At 32.2% G+C, this 22,898-nt stretch overlaps 1 protein-coding gene and 1 pseudogene across 2 annotated transcripts; both read right to left on the bottom strand.

The window, feature by feature from the left end:
* Positions 1–1,229: 1,229 nt before the first annotated feature.
* On the bottom strand, positions 1,230–3,677 carry LOC148619864 (uncharacterized; annotated as a pseudogene). Its single transcript, XR_015921659.1, has 2 exons — positions 3,602–3,677; positions 1,230–2,938 (listed from the first exon to the last, which is right to left on the bottom strand). The product of XR_015921659.1 is annotated as an uncharacterized LOC148619864 (transcript).
* Positions 3,678–13,095: 9,418 nt separating this feature from the next.
* Positions 13,096–22,212, bottom strand: LOC148619865 (uncharacterized). The gene is made up of 6 exons (XM_088580231.1): positions 22,060–22,212; positions 20,425–20,664; positions 19,806–20,066; positions 17,495–17,593; positions 16,166–16,235; positions 13,096–14,950 (listed from the first exon to the last, which is right to left on the bottom strand). The coding sequence occupies exons 1-6, from the start codon at positions 22,136–22,138 to the stop codon at positions 14,620–14,622; spliced, it is 1,080 nt and encodes a 359-aa protein (XP_088436357.1). The 5' UTR covers positions 22,139–22,212; the 3' UTR covers positions 13,096–14,619.
* Between the last annotated feature and the right edge of the window lie 686 nt (positions 22,213–22,898).

A 22,898-nucleotide genomic window follows, 5' to 3' on the forward strand; every position in this document is an offset into this window, starting at 1 on the left:
TTGTTCATTTGAATTGCTCCAAATATAACCAAATTAAAAATAATGTACCGAGATTTTCTATGATGTCTAGAGTTCTTTTATGAATGCCATGGATGTCACAGCGGTACGAGTTCGAGTCTCGCGGAGTGAACGACAAAAATTTGCACAGTTCTAACATCGTTGGGAATTTTTCAGACCCTTATATATATATATATATATGTTCTAATTGGAACGCAGATCGACCTAAACAATACAATTAAGTATTTTTTTTTTGAATGTTTTTCATCAAAGAACTTAATGATTAGACATACCTCTATCCCAAAGGTCAAGGCAGACATTAGGGTATTAAGGCAAATTCAGTCACGAGAGTTAGACTTGCCAGTAACTTATAACTAAAACAACAGTTTTGTAACGAATGCAGTCCACTTCATCAGGAATATACATTATACATGGTCATATTCGGAGATTTTCGCGCAATGGGCGAAAGAAAGGTACTAGGAATTTGAAAAATTCATATCGACATTTATTTTCACTTGCATGGACAGCTTTCCGTCCTGAAAGTGTTAAACAAAGAATTCTGATAATATCAGCTTTGAAATGTGTACGTAGTTTGACTGTTGGTAATGAAACCAACTTCGAACTGACGGCTGATAATCTACATTGCATTTTGTCATGCTTTTTGTCAATATCTTTTTATTAGAACCTCAATTTCCTTTTTGAAATTCATGATTGTCTTAGGAAGATAGTCGATGTTAAAATAAAAGTATCAATTATTGATAAAAAAAATACAGAGCTTGACCGAGCGCAGCACAATACGACTGCAACATGTTGAACTTTGTTCACTTAGAGTAAGGACACGATATTAGTTAATACATGCTTAAACACAGGGCTTACATTTCATTCTGGACACAAATGACTTGGACACAGTATTGTACAATATTTGAAAATGGAATACGTTCTGCTTTAAAAGTGCTCATAAACTACTTTTGTTCTCGACCCCTTAAACTCGAAAACCATAAGAAATATCTGAAATTCGTGTATAAAATCAGTTATTTGGTTAATAACATTCACAATTGCTAATTGGTATTTAATATGCGATTGTGTCAAATGGTCACAGTAACATTGAAGGCATTTCATTCCCATTTGCATACTTTAATATGGAACAAGGAAACATTCTAGGAAATATGAATCACATTGCAGTTACACAAATATTCCTCTTCGCTCTTTCAAAGTATTGTACAGTAATCAGATTTTGTTACAGTATTTAATATTAAAGGTTTTATTTTTCGATTAAATATCTGAAAAGTCCTCCAAAGTAATCAACAACCAACAACTCATTCGTAGCGCGGTCGAAGTAAACGTCACTCGGCATGAAAAAGCCGTCATTCTTATTTAGTAGCTGAAGACAGGTCTTCCCGTCATAATAAACCACGACTACATTTCCGGATGACCAACCACCAACAAAAACATTCATTTTGTCATCTATTGCGACTCCTTGTGGAGTTTTAAGTAAGGACTCGTTCTTGAAATTGAACAAAACTTTATAGTTCGAGTCTAAAATAGTCAGAGTATGTTTGCTTGGGCATGTATAACAAAGCCTTTGGCTGTTAGCTGCAAACTGAGAATGGAATTCAACATTGGTATCTAAAACAACTTCCTCTACTTTGTTTGTTTCGATGTTTATTTTCATAAGCCCTGCATTTTCTGCACAGTATATGATATCGCCGTCTTCGTAAACCATCCCGGTAATTACATGGTTAGTAGAAAATGAATACTCGATCTCTCCTTTTGGAACGTCAATTATAGTTATTGTCTTATTACCAGGGCTAGAAATAGCCATTCTGTTTTCGTCAATGGTAGTCACATCGTAAACTGATCTGTTTTGTTCCTTGAAGCTAATTTCAGACCGGAAGGACCCATCAGCATTGTGTATATAAACAATATCCTTTTCATCATTTGGGAAAACAATCAACCCGTTTGACAGAGTGCTAACACCATAGTAATGACCGAACTTAGGTTTTACCTTTTCTTTAAACTTTAGGTTTATTGGAGTTGTTTTCTGCACATTAAATTGAGCCTGATATCGGTTTTGATCTTTTATCAATAGACCTGACGGACAGCTCAATGTGTTAACATGACCTAGTGATGTGATACTGAGAATTGTGCCTTCAACATCACCATTATTCTGGAGCTCTGCAGTCAATTGGTGTAGCCTTTTCTTGTCCGTTAGTTCTTGGATATATTTTGTAGTTTCAATAGCGAATTTCTCCATATCTTTTACACCAATAAAGGTCTGGTAATCAGATGCATATTGTTTAATCAAATCTTTTTGATCTGTGATATCTTTGATGCTCTTTTCTTTTGTTTTAAGTATTCCAACCAGATTTCGTATGTCTTGTTCCCTTTCGGAAATGACCGTATCTATTCTGGACACCATGTCTTTCTTGAGTTCATTGATATGATTTATTAGCTTTTCACATCTTTTTTCAACCGCCCTTTTCATCTCATTTTTCTTTTCTTGTAATTTGTCAACGTTCTCCTCCCTGTTTTCAATAATATCAAGTAACTTCTTTCTCAATTCGACTAAATCTGAATCGACATTTTCAAAGGCTGTTGATGATTTTACGTTGCCAAGGATACCATCCAAATTCGGTGTGTCTTGACACTTCTTATGAGACTCTACGAGACAGTCCCTGCATATTGGAACATCATGATTTCTACAAATATATTGATATCACTCTTTATGTGCTGAACAATAAAGCTGAACATTCAAAATAAAGGGAGGTAACTTTTTGTAGTTCTCATATGGTATGGTTGTGTGATCTCGTGAGAGTTTTGAAAGTCGATGGTGATCGTTGCAGGCAGAACACAAAGCCTCTTCGCAAACAGAGCACCAGATTACTGGATCCTTTGTTTCTTGTCGTTGAACGCAGATACTGCATACATGAGCCATTCTAACCTGAAAAAAGTAAATTGACGGATGCCAATAACTTAATCTAAATGACATATTTACATCATATTATAATATTATACGCATTTTGTAATTATTTCATTGGACTGTGGCTATATAATATTGTTCTTTGATAAAACAAACTTTAATTCAACTGTATTTATGTCTTTTATGACAATTTGACTCTTATTTAGTTGTACATGAGTTTGGTGTATAAAATAATTTTAAAATATTTCACGATTACATAGTAACAGATTGCTTTACAAATCACCCTACTACTTGCCCAATGGACTCTAAATGTGAAAAGAAAAAAAAGTACTTACGCTTAGTTAAATCAACAGATATGCACGAATCTTACACGGAGCTAATACATTGACGTAGAATAATAAAAACAAACCAATAGATCTGTACATCCCGTACATTTTGTCTACGTATATTTGTTCCTATAATACAAGTTTAAATGGAACATTTCTTATAGATAATTTTATAATGAAATTTCCTTTAGGAACATTAGTTATGTTAGGTTTACGTCGTTAGGAACAAATATTACATAAAAAATATTTAGTAATTTTTATTCGTTTGAAATTTGCGTTATAGAGAAACTTCAGTTCCGTGACACATGCACATATATATATATATATATATATATATTGATCCAGTAATGTACCATACCTTGTACGTACTTGTAATCCGGACGTTTTGTTGATATGATTTTGTTTGTTTACATCGTCAAAGGGCGACAACTAGGTAAACAAACAAATGGTTAAACTTTATGTGACCTTTAATCGTTAAAATGCTTTGTGAAATGAATTATCTGGGTCAATACTGTATTTGTAAGTTTATATGTTATACTTCAAATACTTTGAGGATATTTAGAGGATAGTAGATATTGAATATGGTTTTTCTTTAAGGTAGACATGTTGAATCTCCGTCTGGAGTAAAAAGAGATGAGAGTTGAAAAGAAACTGTAAATCCGTAGCTTAGAAATCATATGGAAAATTACCGTAATATATATATATATATAGATTTCTAGCGAGCCTGTCAAAATTTCGATTTTACTATAGAGGACAAAGATATAATTTGAAACGAGAAAAGGCTGAAAAGGTATCGATTTCTCCATTGAAATAAAAAGAAAACTTTGAAAGTGTAAAATGATGTGAAAACTTTCGCAGAAATTTAATCAAAGCCCAGTTAAAAAAGTCGCGCGCATTTTTTATATCGTCGACTTAGTTTTGTGTTATAGGACCACCGATCCAAAAGATTGGTAAATTTGACTGTTTTATTATGACCTATTATCGCGCGGCAATCTTTCGTACAATATTTTCCTTGCAAACATAAGTCACCAAATTACCTGACTGAAAGAAAATGTATCAAATATTCACGTTATCATTCACAAGCATTCTAAATTTCTGTTTCGGACCATTCATCCACAGAGCATACTACAGAAATAAAGTAGATGGTTAAGTCATTTTTGTTACTATTACCGCACATCGCACATCATCGGAGTTCATGCATGTGGCGCCAATTCCAGAACAGAAATTGGCAAACCCTCTACCAAAAGTCTTCTATTCTGACAGGAAGTGAGAGCTTTAACTTGTGTGACCTCTGACGTCGATAATTCTAACGCATATTTGAACCGGTCTGCAACTACAATCTTCATCAAATTACATTAAAATCATGTTGGTTTATTCCGTTGTCCATGCTTCAATGCCCTGCAGTTTATATTTAGAATTTCGCATGCTCTAACTAGTCTTCCGAGGAGAACTGTTCGAGTTTCGGTAAATAGTTAACACACTATTGTTTTCAGACGCATATGAAATATAGACAAAGTTTTCCACTATGGTAACGTCTGAAATTTAAAGTTTTATTCCCGACGGTCTGTATTGAGTTCGCTTTGACATCACGTGACATGCACGACACTAAACCATGGCAAACTAATCGATGCAGCGTACAACCTCGCATTTCATTGGTCAAATGTAATAGCAACAGGGAAATTTAAGGCTCCATTGGGGGCATTTGTGTCCGGAATATTTTCAATCACTTTTATATATTGAATAATAATGATTTTTTTATATATTGAAAAAATGGAGATAACATATTTAAACCTAATACAGTGATTACACAAATAAAATCTTAATCGGATTTTAATTAACAACGCGAAAATATGCGTCGGCAATCTTTCTAATACTTTTTTTTACATACGCGCAATGTATCAAATTCTGAAAAATGAATGTTATTCATGACAATAATAGGATAATTAATTGGAATTAAGAGTGAATAACAAAAATAAATTCACGAATGCCGAATAACGCCTAGATTTAACGTGTGTGCGGAACTTGTGCAGGAATGTTAATGCGTTCTTGGCACAAGTGTTCATATTTTGGTTATTCCCGATAATCAATTGATTATGCTATTTTTATTTAGTTTCCTCCCTTCATTCGTTGCTATTTTCAACATCAATTTAAAGTCTTTGTGTACATCAGATTGATATTCGTGTTGGGACGTTTTGGCGGGAGAAGATCCGAGAATGGAATTAAAGAATTTATTTATCGAAAATTTTTATACAGGGAAAATTGGGTAAATCACTGCTATTTATGTAATAAATGATAAAAGTCTGCTATCCAACATTCAGTTTACATGTTCTAAAAATCAATAGTAGTTGAACAGTTCAGTGGATATTGTTTACAATAAATACGATCTTAAATTCATAGTAGGTCCATCTACGTTATTCTGACTGGCAGAATCCTCAAACTACGTATATTATCTAATGCAAAAATAAAGAGCTAATCTTTATTCACCGCCTTTAGATAAAATATTGTGAAAGTACTATTGTTCGTCGGGTACCAATTTTTTGTGGTTTTTTTGTGGGTATGCCAAATCACAAAATTTTGTTCCCAACGAAAAGGAGATTGTCATTGACGTGGATACTGAAAATGATGAATTCAAGAATCCACGAACTTCTTCCCTAAGCCACTCCGACTGTTGTTCATCAGACTGTTACTTCTAGTAGTTGTGGATCCAAGCTCCACCTGTAGTAGTATCATCTAGTTTAAGCGAGTATAGTCATGATCATGTGCCTACTAACTCTGTTAGGCCCCAGATCAATCAGGCTTCTTAATCTCTTCGGGTGAGTTCAAGAGCAATCTAGATGACTTTGGGCAGTCTATTTCGTCTGTTGTGGCTGTGTTCTTTAACCACCATTCTTTGTTAAAGACTAACATCAGTAAACATAGCTCTTTATTTCGAAGTCAGTGGTCTTCTTCTTGTTTTTTTATGAGCATTCACAATCTGTAGAGTGTAAATAATTTAATACCTCTTGGATAGATTTGCGTTTTTGTGAACTGAAGTCTTTCACTTCCTCTTTTCACTTCAAACCTGTTGAAGAATTACGATTTTCTGAGTATGTCTTAACATTCTTATGAATACTTAGTTCTCAAGTTGGTAGTTTTTGCGAAACACTGTCCGTCTGCAGTTGACCCTTTACTGAGAGATTTGCAAATTTCTCCTGAGGTATATTTGAATAACCTTATCTCTTCAAGGTTTTAAATGTTTAGATGCCTGCCCCTCTGCTCTAGATCATAGGTTTGCAAGTTTAGTGCGACTTGTACAAATGATCTAAGAAACTTGGATAAAAATAAAGATACTAGTACTCTTATTGCGTCTAAAATTTCAGTTTCTCTCTTGACACGATATAAAACCATCTCGCACCTGCTCTCTAGAAGTAATTCAATGTAACATTTTTCATCCTGTAGGTGTAGTTTATTTCAGCACAAGAGAAGGAAGATCCCTACATGATGGTAATACGTAGGTGGTCTAAGAAAATATTCATCCCCTACAACTGTACCAGGAAATTATTGAGGCGGCAAGATTAAACAGATTCTTCATATGGAGTTTCCCTCGTACGTTGCTGCCAGAGCTGAATCTACAGTCCTTTATTTCAAAATTGTAGTGGTGGAGTTGATAGGTTAAACGTGATCGATATAACATCAGATTGTTCTGTTCAGTTCAATTCTAATCCCAGTCGCCAATAATTTAGATCCAGTTTTCAACTTTTTGAACTTATTTTGCTAGAGGAAGACAATGTATTTTCTTCGGAACCACATTTTTGTAATCGTCTCTTCTTTATTCAAATGACGATTGAATGAATGAAACCATTTAACGACTTTCCAATCATATATTCTTATGAGGTTTTCCCCCTACTGCAACATGGAGAACAATTGCTTTTCAGAGCTTCTTTTCACTGGGTTGGTGTGCAATATCCATTGATTTGACACGTACAGACAAACATAGCTCTATGCACTCGCATTTTAGTTAACTCTTATATCGACGACTCGTTGATCAAGATATACCTGTCACCCCAAGAAAATAATAATAAAAAAAAATAATAATAAAGTAGCTCAATCTTTTAAAATCACAGTATTCCTTTTTGAAAAACGTTTTCCAAAATTACATTTTTTCACCACTGTGGAACGGATGAGGTAATTTTTTCCTTTCTAGATAAAAATGAACCCATAAACGCACGTGATAAAAGGTTTCAATTAATCAAGTTTGATTTTTTTATTTAATCTTGAATCTATTCAGAGTGTTGATATCAAGATCCTAGTAATTCCAAATACTTCATATTTAATGAATCCTTAAAAATCATGGATTTATGGTCAGGTCATTCTATTGTCTTCATTGGGTGGAACATTTAATTTGGGATTCCAACTGGCTGATGTGCCCTGAGGTTGCACCTTTGATTATTTTAACCTCATCTGATACAGCAACACCAATTCAATAAAATAAATTTATTCATAAAATAATAGTGATGATAAACGCAAACAAGTAACAAATGTGCATCGGTTTTTGTTAATTTTGCCGCTGATGAACACAAGCAAAATTGCAACATATTGTAATTGGACAGTGGTTAGACATTAAATAATATTAGTCTTTGAGAAAAGGAGGAAAGTGTGCGAACATTTTCCTCCCTTTCTCAAAGACTAACCTTTATTAATGTCTAACCACTGTCCTATTACAACACGTTTATTTATATATATATATAAAGGGCTTTTTTGTTTGTTGTTTGTTGGGGTTTAACGTCCGAGCAGCAATATTTCAGCTATATTCAGACGATGAACATGAAATTGGTGATAAAATGAACATGAAATGATGATGAAATGAAAAAGGGATGGGACAAAGGACAATGGGGTCGACAAATTTTGATTGCCACTGGAAATAGGGAGAGGTGGGTAGGGTCGGGCAATTTATCGTCCTGTGGCGAAGCGTGGCATCTTTCCCAACACGGTGCACCACTATGGTTTGCGGTCAGGTTTTCCGTATTATAGCCTGATAACCCCAGCAAGTAACACGCCAGGGGTACCCCATTCCACCACCTGGGGCACACATCCCAGTTGCTCTGTGGGCAGAGCGCCCTAGCCCCCGGCTAGGGTTCTGAGCACTATTTAGTCGCCTTTTACGACAAGCTTAGCGCTGCTGCAGGCCTATTCTTTTAACACCCTGGAATCATATGTTAATGACCAGCATGATTAATATATGTTTCTGAGCATCTAACAACATCATATAATCATGCAAAACCATACCTTTTTTTTAAATATGAAATCCTATACATATAATTACCTTATGGTTTTAATCCACTTTCTTCATGTTGGTCCTCAGGATACGACAACATATGTTGAATTTGTTTCTTGTGTACACTGAAATTCACGAATTTCACTTTCCTCACAATCGACACATTTGAATAGATGTTCAAAATTTTAAAAGTATAAAAGTTCATCGAAAAATTGAATGAAATACACAGTATTGATGACCGTTGAATGCGGTTGTATAATCAAGATGTATATTCTTAATATTTATTAACTGATAAAAGTGTAATACAAAGTTGTCAAAAACAATGCATGTGGAAACGTCCCTTAAGAAACAATTACGGATGAAGGTAAAAAGTTTGGTCGTCATATATTCCACTTTTTTCGATAATACCATTACAAAGTTATTATTTATTAATAATGCTCCGTCTTCTTTAACTCTAAGAGTAATCAAGGGAACCAAGGTTATAGCGGTAATCAAAAGAATGCAATCCAGGGACAAAGACCAGACATGGAAACAGACATACACAACAAAGAACATAAAGTAACTAAAATCATACATACAAAGTAACAAAAGCAAATGAGCAACTCGGACTCCACTAAAACCTGGGAGAATGGATCAGGTGCACCGGTATGGTAAGCGTCCTCTGCTTTTCTTTTGCTTTTGTTACTTTGTATGTATGATTTCAGTTACTTTATGTTCTTTGTTGTGTATGTCTGGTCTTTGTTCCTGGATTACGTTCTTTTGAGTACCGCTATAACCTTGATTCCCTTGATTACCCTTTGCATTGTATGTCGGACGTCTCTGTTTTCTTGTCAATACGTTTTGGTCATGTCCTTGATTTGTTATTCGTTTTTTACGCTTTGGTGCAGTTTTCGCTGACACTTTGATAGGAATTTGTCTCTGATCATGCGTCTTTTTTATAATTACCTTTTCGTTGTTTACATCCCACTTTGTGTTGAACAAAGAAGTTTACAGACGAGGAGTGGTTGTATCATTAATGTTACTATATTAAGAAATTGTTTAAGTGTACTTTTAGTCCTTTTTGAAATTACCTAATGTTTCGGTTAATCAACGTAACAATCACAATTAATTGTTTTGTAAAAATGCAGACATTACCATGCATGAAAAGAGGGAAAAAACATTAGAAAAGTAAAAAAAAAAAAAAACAAAAAAAACAAAAAAAAAAAAACACACAAACATTACTGTTAATTGTGAACTTGGAAGTTCGAATCTATAACAATATATAAAACATGTTCCGATAAGGACAATAATTACATGGCAGTTGACTGCAATTGGGATATTCTGTCGATTATGTACTTCTTGATAATATTTATGGCAATGGAATGGTGTCAACACTAAAAAAACAACTTCATCTTTAGAGAAAAAAATCATTATGACACTGTGTTCGTACATGTAAAATATAAACTTTTTAAATTGTTTCTTGGATGAAAACATCTTGAATTTTGTTAAATGATGTACAACTGTGGCATCGTTACGATATTATTTTAACGAACTGTTGTCACTAACATTTGTTTTGGTAATTTATTATTGTTTATTATTTTTGAACAATTTTTATGTTATTATAACAGAGTTATTATTCTTTTGGAAATAACCATAGCCTTCAGCCCTTACATCTATATGTTAGGTGTTCTGATACTTATATCAATGAAATTATTATAAATTTAAGACTACTGCAAAATCCATTGATTTTGATTATGACAAAATGTTTGGATTATATTAAATTATTTTAAATTTAAATCAGTTAAAGTATGAATAAAAGTAGATAAATGGTAACTTAGTAAAACACTAAACACATGAAAGCAAAGAGAGAAACACACAATTAAAGACACGTGTGGTACATGAAAATAAAAAAGAAAGAAAACATAGCTTAAATTATATGAATTGATTTAAATCAAACTAGCTCAATGACGTCATAAGAAGAAAAAAAACAACATATGTGCATTGAAACCGATGTAACTATTGATTACCACGTTTATAATAAAATGACTAACTAAATATGACTGTAACATAACAGCAATGTACATTTGAACTAAAGATATATGGACAATATCAATCACATTTGAATAAACTGTCAGATGTATCCTAGCCATAGTCTTTTCCGGCACACGAGAAACCCTGACATACTTACAGAATTTACTGAAATTGTCATAAGCATTGTTTCCTACTTTAGATCTATTTTTAGAAATGTCATAGAAACCTTCATTATTTTAATGAAAGCAAACATCTCGGTGTTTCCGACAAGCATTTGACATGTCATAAACAATGTCAGTCGTTGGTACATAAATATATACTTTGTCTTTCGTTTTATGACGTCTGTTCTTTGAAATATCAAATATATACTCCCTGTTGTAGACATGTATTGTAATTCTTTCCATACGTAGATCCCAAAAAAAAAAATTGTCCGGTGGGATTTGTTTCATAATTTCATATAGACTGGTACATGAAATGATTAAGTAGCACTCCAGTTGCTTTAGTAAACAGAAATCAATCTTTGGTTTTTCATATAACCCGTGCTCATAGGAGACAAAAATTACATAGAATGCACTGTAGATTTCAAAATTAAGGGAGATAACCCAGTAAATGACATCAAATACAATAGAATCTACTGGATTTTCAATGTTGATTATCTCCTAAGAGCAGACCGATCGGAATGAATAATTGCACATTTTATAAGATACCCCCATAAAACAACTTAGTTACAAAAATAAAAATATGTAGCCTTTTTTGGGATGTATCACATTTTTCAGATTTTGCATGATTCTTACAAAGACAGCTACTTACTAAAACAAATTGACATTCCATTATGACAGTAATTGAAATATTAATTGTAATTATTTGATTTGATTTAAATTGCAGTTTAGTTTATAATAAAGAAGACCTTAACAGAAAGATGAAAATGCTTGAAAAAAGCTTGATATACTTTAATATTAAAATAACAATTATTACATCTATATGGTATTATAATTTCTCTTGGTGTAAACAGGCACGAAAGAATTAGTCCTTTGAAGCTTTTTTATACTTGGTTTTCCAAAGCATGTGTCGTTCAGCTTTTTAATCGGTACTTCACAGAAACCACTTCGATAACATTTGGATTTTTATTAGTTGAAGGGAGCGTTGATAAGGTGAATAGTTTTTCCTTTACCACAGTTAATGAGTTTTATTTTATTTCAGTTCCATATAACTTCAGATTTTTTTTCATGTAACTGCTGGTAATCTTATCAAACAAATGAGGATACTTAAAATGCAGTGTTATTCATAAAAAAGGCGTTTGTACCATAAAGTATACCTTAAAGCTTAAAAGTGGAATGCGAGGAAGGACGGATCGAGATTAAATTAAATTAAATTTAATTAAATGTTTCATATTACTCCTACATCCAGTCGAAATATGTACTTAACAATTGATCGATCTAAACTTGGGCAAATTACTTCTCAGAATGAAGTATAGGAAACACGTCGTGGCTTTTTCTTATCGAAGGAATTTGAATTTCCTTCAAAATTACGTATTATGAGAATAGGAGAACAAACCTGAGTCAAACTAATAGTAAAGAAGACGAAATCCTTCCCGATGATTTAGTTTGTTACTTTACTTTTGTAGAGATTTCTAAACACTAATACAATATAACTATTAATAAAGAAACTGTATATTACACGATAAAAAAGTGGTATCCAAGGTTTCAGTGCGCTTCGTTCTGTTTGTAACTTTGCATACCTTTTGTTTCTTTGTATTTTGTTATTTAATCTAGGCATGCTATCTTTCTAATGTTTAGGCTTTGTTTTGTCAGCACTTTTTTTCATTGCTTCATACATACTTTTCCTAAATGTTGTTCTGAATATTCAACTTTGGAATGAATTACCAAACATGGAGTTAAATAACACTTGATATCCATAAAGTCACAAAAGTCAAGTACATTGTCCTTGAACTAAAATGAGTAAGAAATCGGAAATGAGAAGTGTTAACACTCTGTATATGCGGAAGATATTTTAATATGATGGAATTGTTTAGTATTTTGGTGAAATAATTAAATAATGTTTTTAATGAGATTTAAATTGGAAAGACATTACTTGAATATGCTTGGTATTGGTTGAGGTTGGGGTAATATACCTACCAAGATCAAAATAAAACTTTGGGTCTGCGTTAAAACTACATTGATTTAATTTCAAGAAAACAAACAACCTCTTCTTGATGAATGATGAAGCGTATGGAGTATTTCAATTTTCTACCATTTATACCTTATACAGTGAAATCTCTCTCAACTGAACCCCTTTCGGATATCAAGAGTTGTTCAATTCGGACAGGTGTTCGGTTTATCAAGGTTCAAAATATATTTGAAGTGATATAGTGGGACTTCAAAAAAGTGTCTGGTTTAGACAGGTTTTAAAATTGTTCAGAGGTCGGTTTTGACTGTTTTCAGTATATATATGCTTAAGGCAAAATATTGCGTGTTTCAATGAGGGATCAAGGGACCCAAGATTCAAGATAAACTGTCTATTTTTTTAGATTTAAACATATTTTATTTTGAAAGTCACACCATCTGAATTAACAATTCCAAGATGTGAGGAATTTTGCGGTCTCGCACCTTTCTCTTTTTAGATTGTCATTAACGTACAACAGATTTGTATTTCTTGGCAAAACTTCATTAATTGAAGTATTATATATTTTCAGTATAAAGATCACTAACAAAATCAGGCACGACGCAAGTTATTCATGTTGGTATGATACTTGTGTCTTCTGAGCGCGTAAATAAATCTAAGAAAACTTATAAACCATAAAATAAGATCGTACCTTGATTGTACTGAAAAGGATGAGACGTATGACTTTAAAATGTATAAAGTTGATATATTTTGAAATCATATCTGCGCATATAAAATTCCTCATTTTTTATATGTACAATCATATTGACATAACTCCATTTCCCTAACGTTTAAAGTTAACATTACTATAAATTGGACTTATCGATTACTAAATTATACCACACAAGTCATCCCTTAATACTAAAAAAAACATACAAAGAAAGGTTCACAGTTTGATCATTAACTTGTCCAAAAGAAATAACCCATAAAGCACTTAACTGCAAGGTTTGCAATTTGTACAACATGTTTTTTTTCGGTTACAACTCTACATGTCCTACTTTTGCAGATCAAAGAGAATAAAGCTGCTTCACAGAGTATTTGGTGATCGGTTTGCTGGAGTTTTTTTTTATAATCTTCCAAATATACCGAAGAAGGTTTCAATATGCTGGATATTTGACCGCCAACATAATTGTCCAGTGTGATGGACGCATTTTTATCAAACGATCTGAATTCGAGTGGTAACAAATTGTGATCCTCTACTCGCTGACCTATTCCCTCACTCTTACATGTATGATGCTGACTTACTAGTATAACTGATCTGATCTAGAGAAAAATCGTTTAGTGAGATCCTTTGATCTAAATTTCGGCTATACAGATAACGTATTATAATTAAAATATCCTAGTATCGAGGTTTTTATATATTGCTTCTACCTTAAAGAAATTGAGATATAGGGTACTACAAACACTGTGATCTACATTTAGAAATATTTGGAAAAGGAAAAATTTTGACCAAACTATACGGCAAACGCGATAACTTTTCATTCAGTATTGTCAGCTTTCCTTTCATCTGTGGCAACATCCCGTCAGCACTTGTGTGTGGAGTTTTCATATCACAACTTATAAGTTATATCACAGCTTGCCGAAACTACGCAGACTTTTGTATCGCGCTGGAAGATTGAAGTCATCACTACAGAAGTTTTATGGTCGACATCATGAACTCGTGGATCGTTCCATCCGCATCATGAGAACCGATTTACAATGATGTTTTTACATCAATGGGTTAAACTATGAATATGGCAACTGAACATGAATATGGATAGTAATGATCTCAGAGCAAAGTGACAAAGAGAAAAGAAAACAAAATGCTGCAAAGAGTATGAATCGCTCACTTTTTACTCAAGAATCCTTTAATAAGCCTAATCATAGGATCATATAATAAATTGAAAGTTTTTTTTCTATCTGTAATAAGTTTCAAGATATTTTCTAAAATTTGCCAAAAAATAGACTTTCTTTCAGAAATGTGATTCAGCGTAAACATTTTTGTCATCAACTCGGTGTTGTCGGCCAAGATCTGACACGTCATAAACACCGCTAGTCGTTCGATCGTAAATATTTACAGCGTTATGACGTCTGTTGTTTGAAACGTCATATATATCCTCTGTTATAGACATGTATTGGAGTTCATTCTCTCTTTCTAAAACGAAGTAATTTTGATTTTGCGGATTGTTTCGGTTTTCCACAGAATCAACCGTTGTATGCAACCAACTCGTATCATAGACTGAACGGGTTTCCGTAGCTACGGTATTTAGGTATACATTTGGCCTGCTATGGTTCCTTCTATTTCTGAAAGAAAGATATATAAATAATGAAGGCATGATAATGTATCAAATGTGGTAATATTTGAGGTCCCAATTTATTTATTATATTGTTCAATTCATGTCCATATACCATTTTGTGAAAACAGGCGTTATATAACAGTTACATATAACTGTTTGTTCATATTTTTCTTTAGAGTCAACAATATCAATAATTTCTCTGTTAAATCCATCCGACATAATGAATGGGAGGATAAGTATTTCGCTTTTATATAGTTGTATATTAAATTACTTAAATCTCATTACTTAATATCGTTTTTGAGACAACATTTTGTAAACAGTAAATATCATAATACACTGTTCTTATTCTTCGGTTCATATTGTGTTATTTTTTTTTATAATGTAACCGTTCTATTTGAGCAGTCAAAATGCAACTTTATTTTTCTTAATGAAAGAGTAATCAAGGGAACCAAGGTTATAGGGTAATCAAAAGAATGTAATCCAGGGACAAAGACCAGACGTGGAAAACAGACATACACAACAAAGAACTTAAAGTAATTAAAATCATACATACAAAGTAACAAAAGTAATTGAGCAACTCGGACTCCACTAAAAACTGGGAGCATGGCCCAGGTGCACCGGTAGGGTAAGCGTCCTCTGCTTTTCTAGAAACACCCGCCGAGTTGCTCATAAAAAGTCAAGTTCGGGGTAGACAAACGAGGAAAGGAAAACTATGACCCGTTGAATAAATCAGTTTTCATGGTGCAGATGATCATATTATTTTAGGCTTTGCCTTTGCGGGACGGAGCTATATGGACTCAATTACCATTTTATTTTGTTTATTATGCACCGTTATTTGTTTGTTGAGTTCATGATGACGACCATAAAACTTCTGTAGTGATGACTTCAATCTTATAGCAACATAGAAAACGTCATCTTGCTTTTGTCGCAATATAAATATAATAACAGAGCAATGACTAAAATTTTGATATACGAAATTGGAATTTCGCACAGATTGTCTTTATATACTTCATGTATTCTATTTTAGAAAAAAAAGAAAACAAAATATTTGAATGCTCGGAAATTTTAGTAATGGTCATGTAACTGATAAATGAATATATAAAGTTATCTAGCAAAATGCACATTGAAATAAGCTGAAAATTGTCAAAATAAAATATCTTGGCGTAGTAAGAATTCAAGCAAACAGTTAATTAGTTCATAAACAAAATCGTCTTGATCATACCTGACACAAAATATTGCAATACTGAAAAGTGAAAGTAGAACTGTTCCAATCACAGCTCCAAGAATAATTCCTACAACAAAAACAATATCATACATCGTTTACACATTCAATGTATGCATTATTAATTATAATGTTTGTTTTTTTTAATTTTCACTAAGACAACCTTACTTAGTTGGTGAGTCACTCAAAGATAGTGTCAAAGAACAATAAATATGAATAAGGCTTCAACGCATTAAATAAACAGAAGAAATCGTTCAGTGAAAAAAGAAACTTTAAAATTTGTAATATTTACTTCTTTTTTACTTTCGCCTATATTTTCTTTGGGATTCTAAACCCTTTTATTATCTGCTTAAATTTTACAGTGTGTACTCATATAGTTCTATTTACCAAATTCTCTATTTACATTTATACTCATGTCCGAATCGTGCTTATCTGCTTTATCTTTGTGTAAATTAAAAACCTTTTGGTCTTAATTATAGGCTATTCGACGAACATGCTCCACGTATAGAAAATATATTTCTTGCAGAACTATATAAATGGGCGTGCATTAACTCCGCGTTACAAGGAGAAGTTCTTGTGGGTATTAAGTCATATGATATTTTTATGTATTGTAATATGTGTTCTATGATCAAATCAGTCCAAAGAACAGTTTTTTTTTTAAATTAGAAAACAACGTATAAAAATATCTATGGACGTGTTCTTTAAATTCATTTTGCTTTATTTAGAGTAAAATAGTGGCTAAAAAATATTTGTCATATAAAATTCTACCAGAGCGCACCAAAGACAGCTATGATAACTCAAATGTAAGTTTCAATAATTATTTGAATATTAAAGTGCCAGTTTCTGTGATAATCTGGCAGTGGGTGAAACATGTTATGAAAAAAAAAACCTTCATTTTGAAAATCAATTTGACTTTTTGACCCATTAAAATCAAGGAAAACAAACAATAGACTATTCTTGTTATTTTTTTTATTTGTAAATTGAGTTAAAATTTGATTGCCATGCATTGAAAAATGAACAAGGTAGATAACTCTGTCAAAAACCTATACTTACATTCTATTGAAAAAAATCGGGGCTAATCCAGTGATACAGAGATCATATAATGGCCTTTCACAATAGAAAAAAAGACATCGTTGAGTGAAATTGTATCGTCAGATCGGTAGATTTTTGACATGCATGTTTCTACTTGCTCCGATTGTGCCTGATTCTTACAAAAAAGTAAACATACACATGCATATATTGCACGACGTTTTAAAATAGAATGTCAAAGTGCCAAGTATATTTATTCTGTCCTTCGTTAAAACCTTTATTAATGTATTATAAAGCTACCAAAATGGGGTCCATTTCCCGAATCAGGAGTAGTTGTTGCCTGTAGAAGTAGTTCAGTTGTAGCATCAAAATTCAAGGTGTTTTCTAAATCAGTCATTTCTGCAATGTAAAAAAATAGTTCATTTAGATACTAGATAGATGACAAGTAAATAAAACATCATGATAAAAAAATTCTCTAAACTCGTATTGTTTTGCCTGATAGAACGATAGTTAATCAAGTTTGATAATTTAAAAATAATGAGTAAATCAACTATTCCTATACTGAATAAGCAATCCAGCTAATTAGTTAAATGAATATTCAAAACAATATATATATTCCACGAAAGGAGTTTTTCTCTTACATTTCATGTCATTTTAGTGAGTTTTTGTTGTGTACATAAATTACTTATTAAAAGATACCATTAATGAGGTCATTTATTGAAACTGGTTGTCGTAAAATGAGTCTCGTAAAAAGAAGCAATATATTGGTCATTTTCTTAATCAATGTAAAAATACAGTAATTGAACATCCTTGGCTATTATTGCATACATTTTAGGACAAGAATGTTTTAAGAATTGTACGGGAATCGATCTACCAAAATTAGGCACGCAAGCTACCTTAAGACCACCTTTTCGACCCGAAATGTGTATTAAGATAACACATAATTGAAGGCAAATATGTCAAATGTTATTTGGGATAGACGCATGTTTGGTGAACTATATGGTAAATGCATATGCTTGACGGCCCATATGTAAAAAAATGTATTTAAATAGACGTTTACATGATTATCTTTTTCATTAGGATAATTTATCAAAACAAATATTTCAAAAGAAGACATTTATCTATTGATAAATTATTTGTGAAATAACCACAGTTATTTAATTATTGTAACAAATTAACATTTCATTCAATTGCATTACTTAATTATACATTTACGATTTACATTTATCATGAACAATTTGTACGTTGAATAGTGATTCTTGGTCGACCAATTGCTAAGTGAACTATGACCAGAGATCGAACACTGAGAATACAACTCATAAATCAGCCGTGAGAGTTTTGTCTGGTTCCAATAGCCAAAGCAAATATATTAATTTTATTCATCGGGAAATGAAAAGGGGCAAAACCAGATGTTTAACGGCCTAAACGACATTAGTAGCAATTTAAATAATAATAATAATAATAATAATAATAACAATAATAATAATAATAATAATAACAATAATAATAATAATAAACAACCGATATTTGAATTGTGTGTATAAAACCGGTCTAAAACATCCTCATACAGGTTACATCTGTCTCATATTAATCCACAATAGTAAAGATCATAAATCCATCGATCCGTTTGGTAACAACACACACACACACACACACACACACACACACACACAAAACATATTTAGATCAATTATAAAAGGTTATTTACTCATTGGTAAATATTTAAGTATGCTTTTACTATTAGTGATTGCACGTATATGTGCACAGGAATTCTTGTTTATTTATTGGTTTAACACGGTTTATAAACTTGAGGATTAGGATCAACCGGCCAGATGATGAATTTATTTCAAAGTCTATTATGAGGATATTGCAGATTTTTTTTAATATGATGTCATGATATCCAAGAACGATTTTTCCAAAATACTCTCACCTCTAGCACCTCAGAAAAAAAATGTATATTTTTTACTCGAATTTTTCCTTTTTTTTAAAGTTATATGAGACGTCCGTTTTGTATGAATACAATACTACTTAAAAAGAAGGCAGACGTAGAATACATGAATTCAAATATTAAAATTATTATCACATTTCAAATGTTATATGAACGTTATGTCACTAGACAGGTTTTGATGAATTATTGTCATATAAATGTATATTATTTTTAGTTCTATCATCATAAATCATTGTACTACTGTAAAAGTACTTATATTTGTTTGGTTACAATTTTCGTGGATGTCGTGGTTGACTCAAACCACGAAATAACATTACCGACGATATACAAATTTACTGTTTATTTGTACTGTGGGGAATGTCATACCCCGCATTTAAATATTCTTTACCCAAATATGGTTCTGCAATCCGCAAATCTTTTTTATCTATGAATAAGAGTACTCGCACAGTGGTTATTGTATTGCTATATACTGCTTTAAACTGTATCCTATTTTTTAACTTAATTTTATATAAAAAAATTGGGCGCACATCAGTATTAGTAGTTCATTAAATATTTTCTTTTTTACTTTTTCAAACATTAAAATATTATATTTAGAGTTCAAGAGATAATACTCACTAATTATAATGGTTAACCGTTTATACGATATCATAACATTATAATTACCTTGCTTAATGCATCTGTAAGCGAATTTTATGGTAAAATTCAAAAAGAAACACGTATCACGAGACTGGCTGAGTTCATTCGAGCATTTGTTTTGATGAGATGAACAGTGTTTATCGAGGAAACCTTCAATGCATTTTTTTCGGCTAGGCCCGGGCACGTAAGCATGTTTAATACTAATCTGTGAAATTTTCCTTCCTTCCGAACAATGAATATTTGTTAAAGAACCACATACATCCTTTGTATATATTTTGTCTGTTAAACCTGCAATTCAATCTTCAAAATCACTTAATCTAAAAAATGCAAATTATTGTCATCACTTGACATTTGAAAGAATCAACGTTGGAAGTCTTTTGTTTCATCATAATTTTGATCAGTAAGATTTCCTTTAAAGCCATCAAGAATAAAAATAAAAATGTTTGTTTTCACTCTTTGAACTGTCATTATTATTATTATTATTATTATTATTATGTACTGTGTTTATATATCGCGCTATTTTTTCAATTTTATATCTTCGTTAATAACCAAATATCTTATTTAGCATGTGAAGTACAAATATATAAAATTATTCAAAATTCGACTAAACTCTTAACCAGAAAATATGGATAAACGTGTTTCTTACATTGATATCTTACGTCAACTTTCAATGGCTTCAACGGACAAGAAAAGTAATTTTCAGTTGCTATTTCACAACTTTGTTTTCCATCGCAAGTGTCTTTAAGCCTTTGGATCTCGTCTTCACAACTGTCAGGTTGCGGACACAAAGAATCATACTGGTTAAAAGTGATATTATGAATGTAAATGGATTCTGCTCTACTACAGTTGATTCGCCTGGTCTCCTTTTCTTGTAAAACAACGTCTTCTGTTGAGAAATTTACGACATGAAACAACATTTCTGAAATAAATCGACACATATATCTGTGTCTTTGTGTTGATAATATATATATTTCCTCCTATTTACACGCATAATCGTCCAAAATAAAATGTCATTTAACAAGATCTTAATTGTATTGAGAGTAATTAATACAAATTGTAGATACTTTGAAAAATGTATAGGACAAAACGTTAACTTATAAAACATAAAAATACCAATCATATTTTTGCACATTTTGGTATGCTGCGCATGTGTTTCAAGGATTTACCCATATAATTCATGCGTATACTTTTTCGTTATCGCTCGAGCGAGTCCTGATTTTCTTACTGCCTTATAATACGTATTGATACAACGGCACTGGGTTGGAAAACAGCAGGGATAACCTTCGATTATAGACAAATGATTATTAGTTAGGGAAATGTGAAAAAAGTAACTAATTGAGGCATCGATCATGGCTTTGTCTGACTTGAAAATATTTTGATTGCGACGTTTGTCTATCCGAAATGATACCATCATACGTTTGCAGGTTACTAAATATTCCCCTAAAATACCGAAGTATCAGTAATGGGATGATTCAAAAAGGTCATATTCCAAAAACATGGCGTGAACACATGAAACACTGACGATCCTCACACGCACAAATGTAGCGAACCAAATAAAATACAAAATATATTACACATAAATACTGAAGATGTGGGAAACAAGACGTCAAATAAAAAAAATGAAGAACTAACAATATGACCTCCAACAAAAAAAAAACGTTAGTAGAAATCAGATGCCCCGGAAGGTTAAGTATGTACTGGTCTGCCAGTGGTACCCGTCATACAAAAAAATGAAGCATTGGCAACATGAACTCCCCAAAAAATCCTTGAGTAAAAATCGGGTGCTCCGGAAGGGTAAGTATATACTGTTCTGCCAGCGGTACCCGTTCTATTGCAAGTGAATACAACTCGCAAATTATCTTTTAACAATAATGCAGCTCCGCAAAACAGATAAATAGAGCAATATGTCTGAAGCGTTTTTGGAGATCATTTTCCTGATGTAAATGTTAAACGTAATCTTGAGGAACTTTATCTGTTTTCTTAATTTCAGCATATTTTAACTTATGAAGATACTTAAATGCTTTACTATCTACACATTTGAACATCGCAAAAATAATTTTAAAGATCACGTTCAATCGTCGAAGACTATTAGTTTAAGTTTTTGTTTCAATTACGTGCAAATATCGATATATGGCCTGTTCTTTTGTCATGGATAATAGGTACACAATCATATTGAAAACACATTATAAAATGTACTATTACTATTAAAAAATAATATTGGTATTTAGAAGAAACCTTTAATTGATAAAATCATTTTTTTCTTTTTTTTTCTAAGCCATACCTGCATACGCAAAAATCAATTCAAAACATGATATCCAACAAACCACAACCAAAAGTAAACAGCTGAGTATCTCCGCCATGTTAAATGATAATCGTCAATGATTTATATTATAAGGAATAATATTTTTGTATATAAGGAAAACAAATATTCTTACGGTACTTACTGAAAATATGAGAACAAGGAAATTATATAAATGATAGTGACTCATTTCCTTCTATTGTTAATACAAATATGGCGAATGAGATATCCGTCTCCGAAATCAGGTGTTTTGTATCTACAGATTTTCATGGAGGTTCTGCCATTGACAGCGATTTTAACTGGTAGAATGAACCAGTTTGTGTAATAGATGTCTTTACAGAGCTAGTACCATGCCTATTCTGAATTTATAATATGTCCTAACTTCCACTATCGTAGCATTTAGTTCTTCTTCCTTGTGTACATGTATTATTAAATATATTCATGATAAAAACGAATGGCTTCCCGCCTTCAAGAGAGTTTAAAAGTCCAAACATCACTCTTTTTCCTCGAAGTATAATTTCAATTATATAATTCTCTTGTGACACAAAAGCTATTTCCATTGAAGAATTAGAAGATACAATTAATTGTAACAATGTTAGTTTTGCGTGTCGCAACGTTATATTTCCCTATGTATAAGAAAATGGGCATATTAACGAATGCTGGTACACAAAGGTGTCCTTGTGTCAGTATAATAATAACTTGATTCAGTTTATTTGCGACTTTTCACGACACAAAATGAAGGATGTCAGATAATTTAAACAAAACGGGCCAAAAAGTTTAAGTAAGTGGGAATTCGATTCATAATACGAATAATTAAGTAA

This window comes from Perna viridis, chromosome 4 (genome assembly GCF_037379345.1).
Source record: "Perna viridis isolate PV_CMFRI_1.1 ecotype Kerala chromosome 4, ASM3737934v1, whole genome shotgun sequence".
Lineage (NCBI taxonomy): Eukaryota > Metazoa > Mollusca > Bivalvia > Mytilida > Mytilidae > Perna > Perna viridis.